General features: G+C 38.4%; 1 protein-coding gene across 6 annotated transcripts in view; it reads right to left on the reverse strand.

Moving 5' to 3' along the window:
* Positions 1-15,449, reverse strand: part of SYNCRIP (synaptotagmin binding cytoplasmic RNA interacting protein) — a 35,254-nt gene that overhangs the window by 9,790 nt on the left and 10,015 nt on the right. For all 6 annotated transcript variants that reach the window (XM_047760616.1, XM_047760621.1, XM_047760649.1 and 3 more), the window contains 4 exons: positions 8,354-8,489; positions 6,543-6,748; positions 4,002-4,151; positions 3,554-3,675 (listed from right to left, as the gene is read on the reverse strand). In XM_047760616.1, the coding sequence (XP_047616572.1) occupies positions 3,554-3,675; positions 4,002-4,151; positions 6,543-6,748; positions 8,354-8,489 (614 nt within the window). The remainder of the gene's footprint in view (positions 1-3,553; positions 3,676-4,001; positions 4,152-6,542; positions 6,749-8,353; positions 8,490-15,449) is intronic.

Genomic DNA, 15,449 nt, shown 5'->3' on the forward strand with positions numbered 1-15,449 from the left:
CTCTGATTATTGCTCTTATTTGAAATAGCAATTACCCTTGCTCTTCCTTAGAAATCAATTACCACCCCAATTTTTTTTTTTTCTTTTTTGGCCGCCCCACAGCATGCGGAGGTCCAGGCTAAGAATCAGATCCAAGCTGCAGATGCTACCTGTACCTGATCCTCAACCCACCTGTGCTGGGCCAGGGATCAAACCTACATCCCAGTGCTCCAAAGATGCCACTGATTCTGCTGCACCATAGCGGGAACTCCCAACCAAATTTTTAAATTGCAAACTTCTTTCATACCCAGTTAAGTTTCACTCACTGTCTTAATGAGCATATATCCTTAAAAGACGCAATTTATACAATGCATTTACACACTTGTTTTGTTATTTCACTATGTTATTTGCTTATTTTATTAACTACACTCATTTTTTCAAAACCCAAGCATAGTATGTGAAACCTATAGGATGGAAGTAAAGAGAATTATATATTGGTAAAGAAGTCTTTTTTCCTGGTACAGAGGAAGCAGAATCTATCAAAATTGGAGATTTAATATTTCCCACCTCAGAGAAAAAACTCTCCATCCTTTAACCCAATATATTATCAAGACTTTTGCACAGAACTAGAATAATCCAAAATTTATATGGAACCATGACCCAGAATTGCATAAGCAATCCTAAGAGAAAAAAAAAAAGCAGGAGGCATAACTCTCCCAGACTTCAGACAATGTTACAAAGCTACAAATAATCAAAACAGTGTGATGGAATTCCTGACATAGCTCAGCAGAAACAAATCTGACTAGTATCCATGAGGATGCAGGTTCTATCCCTGGCCTTGCTCAGTGGGTTAAGGATCTGATGTTGCTGTGGGCTGTGATGTAGGTCACAGATCAGCTCGGATCTGGCACTGCTCTGGCTGTGGCATAGGCAGGAACTACAGCTCTGATTCGACCCATAGCCTGGGACCCTCCATATGCCACAGGTGCAGCCCTAAAAAAACCAAACACACACAAACACACACAAAACAAAACAAAAAAACCCAGTGTGATAATAGTAAAAAACAGGCATTCGGATCAATGGAACAGAAAAGAGAGCCCAGAGATAAACCCCAGGCACCTACGGTCAATTAATCTTTGACAGAGGCGACAAAAATACAAAAATGGGAAAAAGTCTCTTCAGCAAGTGGTGCCAGGAAAACTGGACAGCTGCATGTCCAGTGAAACTAAAACACAACCTCACATCATGCAAAAAAAAAAAAAATACATTCAAAATGGCTTAAAGATTAAACATAAAACATGACACGACAAAACTCCTAGATGAGAATATAAGCAAAAGAAATAAGTACAAAAGTAAACAAAAGAGACCTTACCAAACTTACAAGCTTTTGCACAGCAAAAGAAACCATTAAAAAACTGAAAAGACAGAATGGGAGAAAATAACTGCAAACAATGCAACTGACAAGGGCTTAATCTCCAAAATATACAAACAACTCATACAACTCAACAAAAAAAAACAACCCAACTGAAAATGGGCATAAGACCTAAATAGACATTTCTCCAAAGAAAACATGGCTGGCTAACAGGCACCTGAAAAAAATGCTCAAGATCACTAATTACTAGAGAAATGCAAATCATAACTACAATGAGGTACCACCTCACACCAGTCAGAATGGCTATCATTAACAATTCTACAAATAACGGATGCTGGAGAGGGTGTGGAGAAAAGGGAACCCCCCCCTACACTGCTGGTGGGAACACAAATTGATTCAGCCACTGTGGAAAACAGTACGGAGGTTCTCAAAAACTGAAAACAGAGTTGCCATATGATCCAGCAATCCCATTCCTGGGCTTGTATGTGGAAACAAACAAAAAAACTGTAATTCAAAAAGATATATGCACCCCTATGTTCAAAAGCAGCACTATTCACAATAACCAAGACATGGAAACAACTTAAATTGTTCATCAACAGATGCATAGCATAAAGAAGATGTGAAAGATATATACAATGGAGTAATACTCAGCCATAAAAAGAACAAAATAACACCATTTGCAGCCACACGAATACAATTAGAGACTCTCATACTAAGTGAGGTCAGAAAGACAAATGTCTAACAATATTACATGTGGAACATGAAATATGGCACAAATGCACAGACTCACAGACATGGAGAACAGACTGCCAAAGGGGAGAGGAAGGGAGTAGGATGAAATTGGGAGTTTGGGGTTAGTAGATGCCAACTATTATACATTTTAAATGGATAAACAATAAGGTATAACATAGAGAATTATGTCCAATCTCTTGAGATAGACCACGATGGAAAATAATAATAGTTAAAAAAATATACACATGAATGACTGAGTCACTTGGCTGTACAGAAGAAATTAGCACAACATAGTAAATCAAAAATTTTAAAAAGGTAAATAGCACCTCCCCCAAAACAAAACTTTGGGGAAGCTAATATTTAAAACACATCTCCAGGAGCACACTCTGTAAAATATAGTAGAAAATATCCTAGGTTGATTTTTTTATTTCTTATGCAAAGGTCCAGTTACCTAGATTACAATTATTTTCACAAGTATGGTCAACAGCAAGAGCTCAACAAACATTTCTTGAGATTCTTGGCATTTTTCTTTGACTCAAAGCTTTCAATTGAAAATTCAAGTGTTTTTTATTTTTAGTCTTTTTAGGGCCGCACCCAAGGCATATGGAGGTTCCCAGGCTAGGGGTCTAATCGGAGCTGTAGCCGCTGGCCTATGCCAGAGCCACAGCAATTCCGTGTCTGTGACCTTCATCACAGCTCCCATCAACAACGGATCCTTAACCCACTGAGTAAGGCCAGGGATCGAATCCGCATCCTCATGGATGCCAGTCAGGTTCGCTAACCACTGAGCCAAAATTCAAGTGGTTTTTTTTTTATTATTATTTTTATTTTATTTTTTTATTTTTTTTTTGCTATTCTTGGGCCGCTCCCGCAGCATATGGAGATTCCCAGGCTAGGGGTCTAATGGGAGCTGTAGCCACTGGCCTACGCCAGAGCCACAGCAACGCGGGATCCGAGCCGCGTCTGCAACCTACACCACAGCTCACGGCAATGCCGGATCGTTAACCCACTGAGCAAGGGCAGGGATCGAACCTGCAACCTCATGGTTCCTAGTCGGATTCGTTAACCACTGCGCCATGACAGGAACTCAAGTGTTTTTTAAAGGTAAAGGCATGTTATGGATTTGTTTTTAATAGGTCTGATCAACACCTGTTATTCACCAGTTACTCAATATTAAAATTTATACAGGAGTCCTCACTGTGGCGCAGTGGAAACAAATCCAACTAAGAACTGTGAGGTTTCGGGTTCAATCCCTGGTCTCACTCAGTGGGTTAAGGATCCGGCCTTGTCGTGAGGTGTGGTGTAGGTCTAAGGCAAAGCTCAGTTCTGATGTTACTGTGGCTGTGGCATAGGCTGGCGGCTACAGCTCCGATTGGACCCCTAACCTGAGAATCTCCATATGCCATGGGTGTGGCCCCAATAAGACAAATAAATAAATAAATAAATAAAATTTATACAACTGTCACTTACATTTGATTCTTTGCAGCTTGCCTCTGAGCTTTTCTTTCTTTCCTTTTCTGATCTGGTGGCTTAGCAAAAACAATTTCAATATTTTCTCCTTCCAAGTCTTTGCCATTCATTTCTTCCATAGCCTTAAAAAAGTAGGTATTAATCAATCCAAGAAGTCTTTCACAACGATTATGATTAAAGTTAAAAAAAAAATCATCTATCATTAACATTGGAAGGATGAGATAAAATAGGATTAAGATTTTATTTAAAGATCCAGCTCTTCAACTAATTTTCTTTTTGACTTGGTTTAGTAAGTTAAACAATTTGCTAAGGCCAATAAAGGTTATTTAACTTGAGTAGATTACATGACCTCTGAGTTTCCTTTAGTCTTCTGAAACATTGTAATAGCAGATGACTAAAAATCATCATTCTAGGTTAGATGCCTATAGTAATTCCCCCAGTTATTTACCTTGACAGCACCATCTCGCTCATCAAAATGAATGAAAGCATAATCTTTTAATTTCTTCACTCGTTCCAGTTTCCCAAACTGACTAAATGCTTTTTCTAAAATTTCTTCTGTTACAGTATTGGCAAGGTTGCGCACAAACAGCACTTTTACCTGAAATTTAAGAAAGAAAAAAAACCAAAAACTCCCTGTATATTTCCAAAGGATTCAATTTCTAAGACGTCACCACACCACCCCAACACTGCACACGACTTTAGTCACAACCCATTTAAAAAAAGAATATTAGAAATACAAAATAAAGACTAAATTTTCAACTCATTTGGGTAAATACCAAGGAGCATGCTGCTGGATCTAATGGGCAAAAAACCTGAACAGACATCTCACCAAAGGCATATAGATGGTGAATAAGTATATGAAGAGATGCTCAACATCACATCTCATTAGAGAATTGCAATTTAAAACAGCAAGATACCATTACAAACCTATTAGAATGGCTGAATGGTTGAGAATATGAAACAATATATTCACTGTCTTAGAATGCAAAACAGTACAGTCTGGCAGCTTTTTACAAAACTATACATACTTTTTTAAAATATATGATCCAGCAATCACATTCCTTGGTATTTATCCAAATGAGGTGAAAACATGCCCACACAAAAAACCTGCATATGGATGCTTATAGCACCTTTAATCATAATTGCCAATTCTTGGAAGCAGTATAGCTGTCCTTCAGCAGGTGAATGGAGAAACTATATTACACCAGACAATGGAATATTTAGAAATGAGCCACCAAGCCATGAAAAGACCTAGAGGAATCTTATACACAGAAGATAAATCTTTGGGGGGGGTGGTGCATGCCCACAGCACTCGGAAGTTCCCAGGCCTGGGACTGAAATTGAGCCACAACAGAGACCACGCCAAGTACTTAACTGCTAGGCCACCAGGAACTAGCAGGGAAGATAATTTTTAAATGGCCACATACTATATGATTCCAACTATGGAGACAGCAAAAAGATCAACAGGTGCCAGGATAGAGAGGAGAAGGGTGAATAGGCAATTATGGAGGATTCTTAGGGCAGTGAAAATATTCTGTATGATACCATAATGGTGAATACATGACATACATTTATCAAACTCGTAGGATGTACAACACCGAAAGTGAATCCTAAACTATGAACTTCGAGTTATAATGTCTCTATGTATTTATTTATTCTTATGGCCACACCCACAGCATATGGAAGTTCCTGGGCCAGAGGTGGAATCCAAGCTGCAGCTGTGACCTATGCACAGCTGCAGCAATGCTGGATCCTTTAACTCACTGTGCTGGGCCAGGAATCAAACCTGTACCTCTGCAGAGACCGAAGCCATTGCAGTCAGGATCCTAATCCACTGCACCACAGCAGGAACTCCAATAATGTGTCAATTTAGATTAACTGACTATGACAAATGCACCACTCTGGTATGGATGTCGATAGTGGGGGAGGCTGCACATGTATGTGGGCAGGGTGTATATCAGAAATCGCTGTACTTGCTGCTCAAAAAACAAAACATGCTATGCTTAGTAGTTTCTATTAGTTATTACTTTGCAATCAAAATGAAGATGGTTATTTCCTAACAATATGAATATCATGCCATCTGAAACAGCTGTTGAACTTAACACTGGTAATTACAGCCTGCTTTTGAAACATTAAACAAGAGAGAGAATATTCAAAATACTAGTAAGATAAATTTTTTCAATCCTGAAAGCTCCTCTAAGTACAACTATAAAATTTAACCTTTTGCCTAAGAAAACATTTCCACTTGGTCCTAGAACACCTTAAGTGGAATCTGAATTTCTTAACCTAAAGTACTAACCAATGAGAACTCAATAGGCCAGAGGAAAAAGAATGTAAGTAGCTTCTGTCCTCAAGACCATTTATCCTTCAATATTCACAGTTCTGATATTTCACACTCCTCTCTTGATTTAAGTGGACTATTGTATCAGCAAGCCTATCACCATTGAGGGGGATTCCTAAAAACACAAAGGGTAGAATAACTGTAAACTGCACTAGGGGTAAAGTGTTGACTCAAGAGATGTTTGTTCTCATAGATGTCTCAACTGACTGCTGAAGCAGGATACCTAATAATAGCTAAACCTTGTAACTGCAGCAGCTCTGCTGAGGCCAGTACAGTTCACTATTTTTAGGAGTAGGACTTTTAACATAAAAACCATGTAATCTAACTGCGCCATTCTCACAAACTCAAAGAAACTGCTCTTCAAATCCACACAAAAATGAAAGTGAATCATCTCCACAGCATGTAGGCTAACTACTCCATCATGAGCATGTGATGGTTCACGATTATGGTTGAGTGTCCATGAATAATTTCTATATTTATTCTCCATGCCCATGGTGTTCATTTCTGGTGTGTGACCTTAACATAGAACACTTCTATCACTTTCAAAAATAAAGCACAAAATTAATCTTATATGTTTTCCCCTCTTTTTGAAAGCATTCCCCTGCCCCCACCAACATCTCAAAAATGCTTTAACTCAATTGTCATTACCTTTGCCATAACCTCAGGATCGGGGTCTTCTATAGGATCAGCCCATTCAACAGTTCCAACATTCCCCCAGACCTTGACTTTACCACTCATTAACCTACGCCTTGCCTGGGCAGCTGTTTTGTGATCTTCATATTCAAGGAAGCAAAAACCTCTGTTTTTTTTCTTATCATCTGGTTGGTGGTATAAAATGACGTCTGTAAGACCCTCTGAAAGTAAGCAACCATTCCAGAGAAATTAGATAAGATAAGCAAGAACAAGCAGATAAAAAGATCTATTTTCCTAATATTACACTTGAATATCGAAATGAAAAATAATCTCTTATCTTTACAGAGGACTCTCAAATTACTGGTCCTTCAGTAGGTGAATGGATAAACTGTAGTACACCCAGACAATGGAATATTTTGAAATGAGCCATCAAGCCATGAAAAGACATGGAATCTTAAATGGAGGAATCTTAAATTACCTAATCCACACTTTCCAAGTGTTCCCAATGCAAAAACCCCATGGAAAGAAAAGGTACTCTTTTTCATTAGACCTGAGGACTATTCTGCTTCCATTAATTAGATGACAGAGGCATAAAATCTTTACATAGCTGTTTTAAGAAAAAAGTAGCGTAAGTCAGAAAAGGCTAGCAATTTTTCACCCCATGCAAGTAAAAGCTAATTTTCTAATGGCACTTTTATGGCTTCAAATATCAACAGGTTTATTTCAAATGAATTAGAATATATTAGTATTGTGTAAGAAAATTTCAAATGTTCCTGGAAACTGATAACAGGCTGATAATTTGCTAAATATTCTCAGCAGACAAAAATTTTACTTCCAATAAAAGCCTGTCACTTGGAAACTGGTATAAAAAAACACTTTACAATTCAAGGAAATTGATCCATATTGACAATGTATAATCTTTGCTTATACCAAGAGTATTATTCCTATAATTTGGAATATCAAATCACTACACAAACATCTACATTAAGAAAGTTAACTTATAAAAAAAAAAGTCCACTAGTATAAAGCAAGTATAATGGAAAAAATAAAAATCATTAAAAAAAAAAAAGAATGTCAACTAGGTGTTCCTGTTGTGGCTCAGCAGAAACAAATCTGACAAAACAAATCCATAAGGACGAAGGTTCGATCCCTGGCTCGCTCAGTGGGTTAAGGATCTGGTGTTGCTGTGGTGTAGGCTGGCAGCTACAGCTCTGATTCAACCCCTACCCTGGGAACCTCCACATGCCGTGGGTGCGGCCCTAAAAAAAAAAAAAAAAAAAAAAAAGAATGTCAACTAGCACTCTGAAATGCGTAAAAATACACAAAGAAATACAATCTTTCAAAACAGGAGAAGTACAACAATGAGTATGCATACTGAGTTCAAATTCCTTACTAGCTACATTAACATTCAACAAGTTAATTCCCAAAGCCTTCTATGCCTGTTTCCTTATCTGAAAAATGGTGTGACCTATCTCATTTGGCTATAGTGAGAATACAATGGTCAATAAATGCAGTGTTTAAACAGTGTCTGGTACATAGCAGTAATTACCTCAGTATTAAGTTTTGGAGTTCCCGTTGTGGCACAGCGGAAATGAACCTGACTAGGAACCACGAGGTTGCAGGTTCAAATCCTGGCCTTGCTCAGTGGGTTAAGGATCTGGCGTTGCCATGAGCTGTGGTGTAGGCTGGCAGCAACAGCTCCAATTACACCCCTAGCCTGGGAACCTCCATAAGCTGCAGGTGCAGCCTAAAAGGACAAAAGACAAAAAAAAAAATTAAAAAAATAAAATAAAAGTTGCACCTCCTTCCAAATAAATCCAACTTACCTGTTACTTTGCTAAATTCTTCAAGAATCTGTTCCTTGGTTTTACTCTTAGGAATAGAGCCCACAAAAAGCCTGTTGTTGGCAACCGAGATGCAGACACCAATATGTTTTCCAGAACGAATTTCATGATTATTATACTGAAAGGGGGAAAAGTGCAGCATGTTTTTAAAATTCCTAAATGTTCCTATTATAGATGTTTATTATAGAAAGATATGCAAATCCCATACACAAAAGCAAAATCTTTTTAACAGATTTCAACATTTAAGTTTACAAATATTTTTATCCTTTAAAAAATTATAATCTGAGACAGCTACAAATATTGTACTGATATAACACATTAAACACAAGTTAATGAATACAAAAACTGTCAAGTCCTTGAAATTTAGGAAACTTGATAAAAATTAAGAATCATATCTGTAAGCAGATTAAATTTCAAATTACAGATTCCATAACACCCTGTTTTCTACTTAAATTCATCCTGCCAACCAGTTATCCTCATGCAAGGGAAGCTAATTCTTGCGCCAGCAAGCTTTCTGTCTTTATGTTAATCAGCACCCGATACCCAATTTTTCCTTCTCCCCTAACTACTTGTAAAAAGTTGCAAAAAGGAATGTGGCTTCAAATACTTAAGTTTAAAAGGAGAATCTTGTTATTCTGAATCTGACTATTTTTTTCCCCCTCATTCATTTTTGTTAAGCCCACAATATAATTGGAGAAAGACAAGCAGATTATGGTCAAAGTATAAAAGCAACCATAAAACTATAATAAAAAGTAAACTTGATCTTCAAGTAGCCAAATTTCATAAAAAGGAAAGATACTGTAGAGGCAAAATTGGAAAAATTCTTCCGTTATTCCTATCCTTACATACAGTTACATCAGGTCTAAGAGAAGAAACTACAAATAAGACAGAAAACTAATTCCTCCTTGATTGACCCTTTCTCCAACTTCAGATATTCAAAACCAAACAAGTTCAAACATCCTTCCTCCAGTTCAGAACAGTTTTGTTCTTTTTCCCCACTGACTCAGTTTATGCTTATCAAAGTCTCTGGTCATTATGATCCCAGGACTATCTATACTCTTTACAGTTATACCAGAGACATTTTTTTTCAAATCACAATTTTGCCTATAGAAAAAAAATCTCAGTGACTCCACAACAACAAAACAAAGTTCAAGTCCTTGGACATTATTGAGGCCATCCTAAAATTCCTACCCCTTCTTCCTTTCCTCCATGATACTATAACCTTAGCTAATTATACATCAGTTCTTAAACAGCTTACATACTGCTAAACCTCTAAATATAAATCTTTCCCTGGGAATTCCCGTTGTGACTCAGTGGTTAACGAGCCCGACTAGTATCTGTAAAAACAAAGTGAGTTAAGGATCCAGCGTTGCTGCAAGCTGTGATACAGGCTGAGGATGGTGCTCTGATCCCACTTGCTGTGGCTGTGGCGTAGGCTAGAGAAGCTACAGCTGACTGAACCCCTAGCCTGGAAACTTCATATGCTGCAGGTGCGGCCCTGAAAAGCAAAAAAAAAAAATTACTAAAAAAAATTTTTTTAAGTTTTCCCTGAAAGCATTATCTAAACTCCTCTGCATACCTGTAAACTTGAACTCAACCATCAAATATCCTGCAATCCCTAAATGCTATAAAGGTCAACAAAAACACCATTCTATGTGAACATAGATTAGCAGTTCTCAACAGAAGTGATTTTATCATCACCTGCCCCCACACACCCCCACATTTGACAATGTCTAGACACATTTTTGTCAACTAGATGTAGAGCTTGCTGCTGGCTGCTGGTATTTAATGGGTAGGTAGAGGTCAGAGATGGTACACAATTTACAAAATAGCCCAGCATAATGAAAAATAACCTAATCTAAAATATTAATACTGAGGTTAAGAAATCCTGCCCTGGACTTTTTCTCATGGCATTTATATTCTATTTAAACCAAAACCCTCTTTAAAAAGTAGAAATATGAGTTAACTGCAAATAAAGCTATGGTGGAATCCACCATTACATAGGATTATGGACAAATAGCCTACAATACCCTAGTACACAAATAAGTTAACTTAATGACACAATAAATTGCTTTAAGACATGTACATCCAGCATTGTCATTACAGAAGCTTGGGTCACTGCTGTGGCTAGGGTTCGATCCCTGGCCCAGCCAACTTCCACATGCCGCAGGTGCAGCCAAATATAAAACAGAAAATAAAACAGAGGCAGGGTGGGTTGCGTGAACTAAATTTATGAAAAAAAAAAAAAAGACATGTACATTCCCTAAATATCAAATAGCCAGCCTTAACGATAAATCAATGGCTTTTAATTTGGTTATCTAGTCTGTAACTCCAAGAGTTGACAAAAAGTCAGAAAAAGAATGGAAAGAAATACCAAGTTTTTAAAGGCAAAAGTAGGAGTTATTCTGAAGATCACAGAATTTGGTATCATTTCTCCTATTTTGTACTTTTACTTTCTAAATGTTTTAAGAGCAAAGACTATTTACTATAAGAAAAAACTTTTAAGAAAAATTAGAATTATTGGTTTTATCACTTACATCAATATTAACAATGCTACTTCATTGTTTCTTTCCTTCTAACATCATTGGCCTTACTACCGTTAATCAAGGTGGGGTAGATATTTAGAATGGCTATAGTCTCTGGACAATATAAAGACATTAATATTTAGCAGGATTTATAAAGTAAACTACAACTCCACATTTTTCAATTAAAAAAATTCAAAGTAACCCACAGGAAGTAAACTGGCTTTCCAATGAAAAGAAGTCATTAAAGGTACAAAGGAGACCATCTGGGCATATTGTCCAAATAAAGCAAAAGTGCCCAGAAATAAACATTTCTTGAAACAATGCCCCATCTACAGATTAAGCATGCATTTCTATATACATATTTGAGTGGCTTAACTTTTCTAACTCTAGCATTTTTTCCCCATTTTTAGCCACCCCATGGCATACGGAGTTCCTGGGCCAGGGATTAGATCCAAGTTGTAGCTGCAGCAATGCTGGACCAGCCCAAAGATCACACATGCATCCTGGAGCTGCAGAGACCTGCCACAGGACAAAGTCTGCTCTAGCATTTTTAAGATCCATCTATCACCTTAAATTCAAACATAAACTTTGCATCCCATAGGTGAATAACAGTCACTTAGATGGAAGAAGGTCACTACAAAAAACAACTGTTGTGAGCCTTCATAGAGATTCTAATCTAATGCTGATAAACCCTTACTCTTAAAAGTTAGTAATCAGGATATGATGGTAACAAAAGTTTTAAGTGGAGTTCTCATTGTGGCTCAGTGGTTAACAAATCCAACTAGTATCCATTAGGACGCAGGCCTCGCTAAGTGGGTTAAGGATCTGACGTTGCCATGAGTTGTGGTATAGGTCGCAGACGCAGCTTGGATCCTGCGTCGCTGTGCTGTAGGCCGGCAGCTACAGCACCAATCTGACCCCTAGCCTGGGAACCTCCCTACGCCGTGGGTGCGGCCCTACAGAAAGACAAAAAAAAAAGTTTTAAAAAATGATCTCTCTCAAACACTCAGAAGGTGGGCACCAAAGTTAACAAGTTTTAGAAATCTAGCATTCAGATCAGTAGTGCAGTGAGGTAACCAAACAAAATAAAGACGAACAACTCTGAACATTAACCAATACAGGTTCACTATTTCAGAACACCAAAACAGGAGTTTTAGAGCCTGGAACATTCCTGTCACCTAGGCTCAAGATATTAAGTCACTCTTTCCTTCCCTCATAACCAATCAGTCTCCAAATCCCCAGAAATTTAGCAATCTTAGATTTGGATTCTGACGCAGAAGTGGTTGCTCAGTCTGAACATTTTCCTTTTTTTCTTTTTAAGGACCACACCTAGCATGTGGAAGTTCTCAGGCTAGGAGTCAAATCGGAGCCACACCTGCAACCTATACCACAGCTTGTAGCAACACCGGATCTTTAACCCACTGACTAATAAGCCAGAGATCAAACCCGCATCCACCCAGACACTGTTGGGTTCTTAACCTGCTGAGCCACCAACAGGAACTCCAATCCTAACTCTTCTTACAGCAGCAAAATTGCTACTTCCCAAGCCGGTCCGTTTAAGTCTTCTTTACATTGAGCTAAAAAAAAAAAAAACTTCACTGAAAATTCTACAATAAATCTATTTCCTTCTCTAAATGACAGCACTTTATATACCTACACACAACACTTATTAGAACTCGATCCTCCTCTGTGCTTGGCTAATCATTCCTTGGCAAACTAAACTACTTCCAAGTTTCACTAAACAGTGACAGCCATAACACAATACTGTAGGTGCAGACTGAGACTAAAGAATCTACAATAAGCTGGAGACTAATCTTACATTTCTAGACCCCATGCCTCTATAACATGTAGTCCATGATTATCTTGGCTTAATTGGTAATCCACACTGTTGACACACTACAGCTAATCTGTGGACTAGTCATGTATAGGACTTGACTTTCTGTCCCACTCAACTTCATCCTGCTGGTGTAAACTACTGCCACAGGCTATCAAAATCTTTTCAGATCCTGATTTCTTTCATCCATGGCATTTACTACTACATGTAGATTCAAGCAATCCAACCATGCCCTCATCTAAATTATTGATTTAAAAAATGGAATAGAACCTATAGCATATTTGCATCATACCCACTCAAAACCTCAACAATATCATGCAAAAAAAGTTTTTGTCCAGGAGTTGTGACTACTGCCTTCTGGCATTGACTTTACACAAGTTTTATCTCCCCTCCCACAAAACAGTTTCAACTGGATTCACCTACGTCATTCACTGCCCCGTTCAAACCTCTTTTATCATAAAGCTTCTAACAATCCCAACCCAAAGCAATCTATCCCTTCAACCCTCCTTTACCCTGTGAACCACCACTTCAATTGTAGTTAGCCTCTCATGTCCTAGAAATTTCAAGTCAAAAAAATGGATCAAACTACTTTGTATGCCCATAATGAAAGTTTTCAAGTTGAACATATGAAACATTTGTTAATTGCTACTAAAATATTTTATGGACCTGTCTTGTCAGCTGCACTCATGAAAACAGTCATACATTGGTGTATACAACCACTTCGGTGAATAAACCATCAGTAGCTATTAAAATCATAACTCAACATGCAAACAGAGATCAGTATTCCAATCTTCACAACAAAGACATTTTCAGGAGTTCCCACTGTGGCTCAGCAGTAACAAACCCGACTGGTAACCATGAGGACCGGGTTCCATCTCTGGCCTCACTCAGTGGGTCAAGGATCCGGCGTTTCGGTGAGCTGCAGTGTAGGTCACAGAAGTAGCTTGGATCAGGTGTTGCTATGGCTGTGGTGAAGGCTCCAATCCAACCCCTAGCCTGGGAACTTCCACATGCCGCAGGCATGGCCCTAAGAAGCAAAACAAACAAAAAAAGGCATTTTCAGTAGGATACTTCTATGGTATAGAACCATAATGGGCACTGCAAAGCCAATTGGCCTTGGGCTCCAATTCTAGCAATACACCACACAAATACATATATATACTTGCCTACCCTTCCTGCTGGACTTTGCGACAATGCCAAATACTACATATATTTCCAAGTACCCCCAAGGGTATGTGGGCGGGCATCACCCCCCATTAATCTTTGTTAATCCCTATGACTAACAGTAGCACAAAATTATTCAAATAGAGGCTAGAAAACATAAAAAGCAAAATGGCCCATAGCTAATATGGGGACATTATAAATTTGTGTCATAAATAATGGATTAGATGGCACTGGTCAGCCATCATTTATCCAGTACCTACTTTACAGTGGCACTATTCTAAAAGATGAGAAGAAAGAAGAGCACTTTCTGATGAGAAGACAGAAGAAATAACCTTACAAAGTGAAGAGATAATTTCAAGTGCATCTAAGCATTTTTCATCTTGTTCATGGAGCAACTGGGTGGTAAGCTGTTCAAAGTCAGGAAAGGCCTTTTAAGATCCGATTGATGGGTCAGTGGTAGCAGTGATAACTGGGAGAAGTGGTAGAAAGAAAACAACCTTGAGATGGAAATGGTCATTGCTTTTATGTAGGAAAAAAAGGCAAAGTATGGATAGTATGGAAGAAAAATAAGAGGAGAGAGGTAAGGAGTAACTTGGATCAGACAGAGCCTTGTTTGGAAGCCATTATTAGTTTTCAGCATGGGAATGTTGTGATCTAATCTACACTGTCAAAGGGGCAACAGAAAATAATGAGACTAAGGTGAAGGATTCTTCAAACAGTACCTTAGGCTAGGAAGGAAGATCGTACAAACTGGTTAGATGCCAAAAATATTTGGTAGTAGAGAAAAGACTTACATCCTGATCCGCTTTTAAAACTACCTAAACCACCACATAAATTTAAAGAATCAGGGTACTTGGTAATGTAACTTGCACTGCTGGCTTAAATGTTTATGTCTAGTTAACATTAGGCACCCGCTAAACAAACCTGGTATCCAACTAAAGCTGCATGGCCTCAGGCAAGCAACCTAGAAGAACCATGTTTCACTCACCTTGAAAAATGGGTTGAAGTGACATTTAAAGCTCCTATGCCTTAACAAGCACTCAAGTGATAGCTATTATTCACCTCTTCATGGATTTAGATCTTGCTCCCTAAGTAGATTTATCATTTAGGGATGAATTTTTCTCTCTTCTATTTATTTTTCTTTTTAGGGCCGCACCCACAGTACATGGAAGAGCCAAGTCTAGGGGTTGAACTGGCCTACACCACAGGCACAGCAACGCAGAATCCAAGCCGTGTCTGCTACCTACACCGCACCTCACAGCAATACTGGATCCTTAACCCACTAAGAAAGGTCAGGGATCGAACCCACGCCCTCACAGTTACTAGTCGGGTTCATTACCACTGAGCTACGACAGGAACTCCTTGGGATGAATTTTCTCAAATATAAGGCAGAAGTCAGCTGAAAACAAGGTCATTAAGAAGGCTGCAGTTGCTCCAACTTCAGGCCACTCCATCAGCTATTAACATCAACCTGTTTTTATGAGAAATTTAGATGCAAACTTAAAAGCTACTGCTTTCAGAAGTTCCCATCAGCTTTCAGAAGTTCCCATCGTGG

This window comes from Phacochoerus africanus, chromosome 2 (assembly GCF_016906955.1).
Source record: "Phacochoerus africanus isolate WHEZ1 chromosome 2, ROS_Pafr_v1, whole genome shotgun sequence".
In the NCBI taxonomy this organism is placed as follows: Eukaryota; Metazoa; Chordata; class Mammalia; order Artiodactyla; family Suidae; genus Phacochoerus; species Phacochoerus africanus.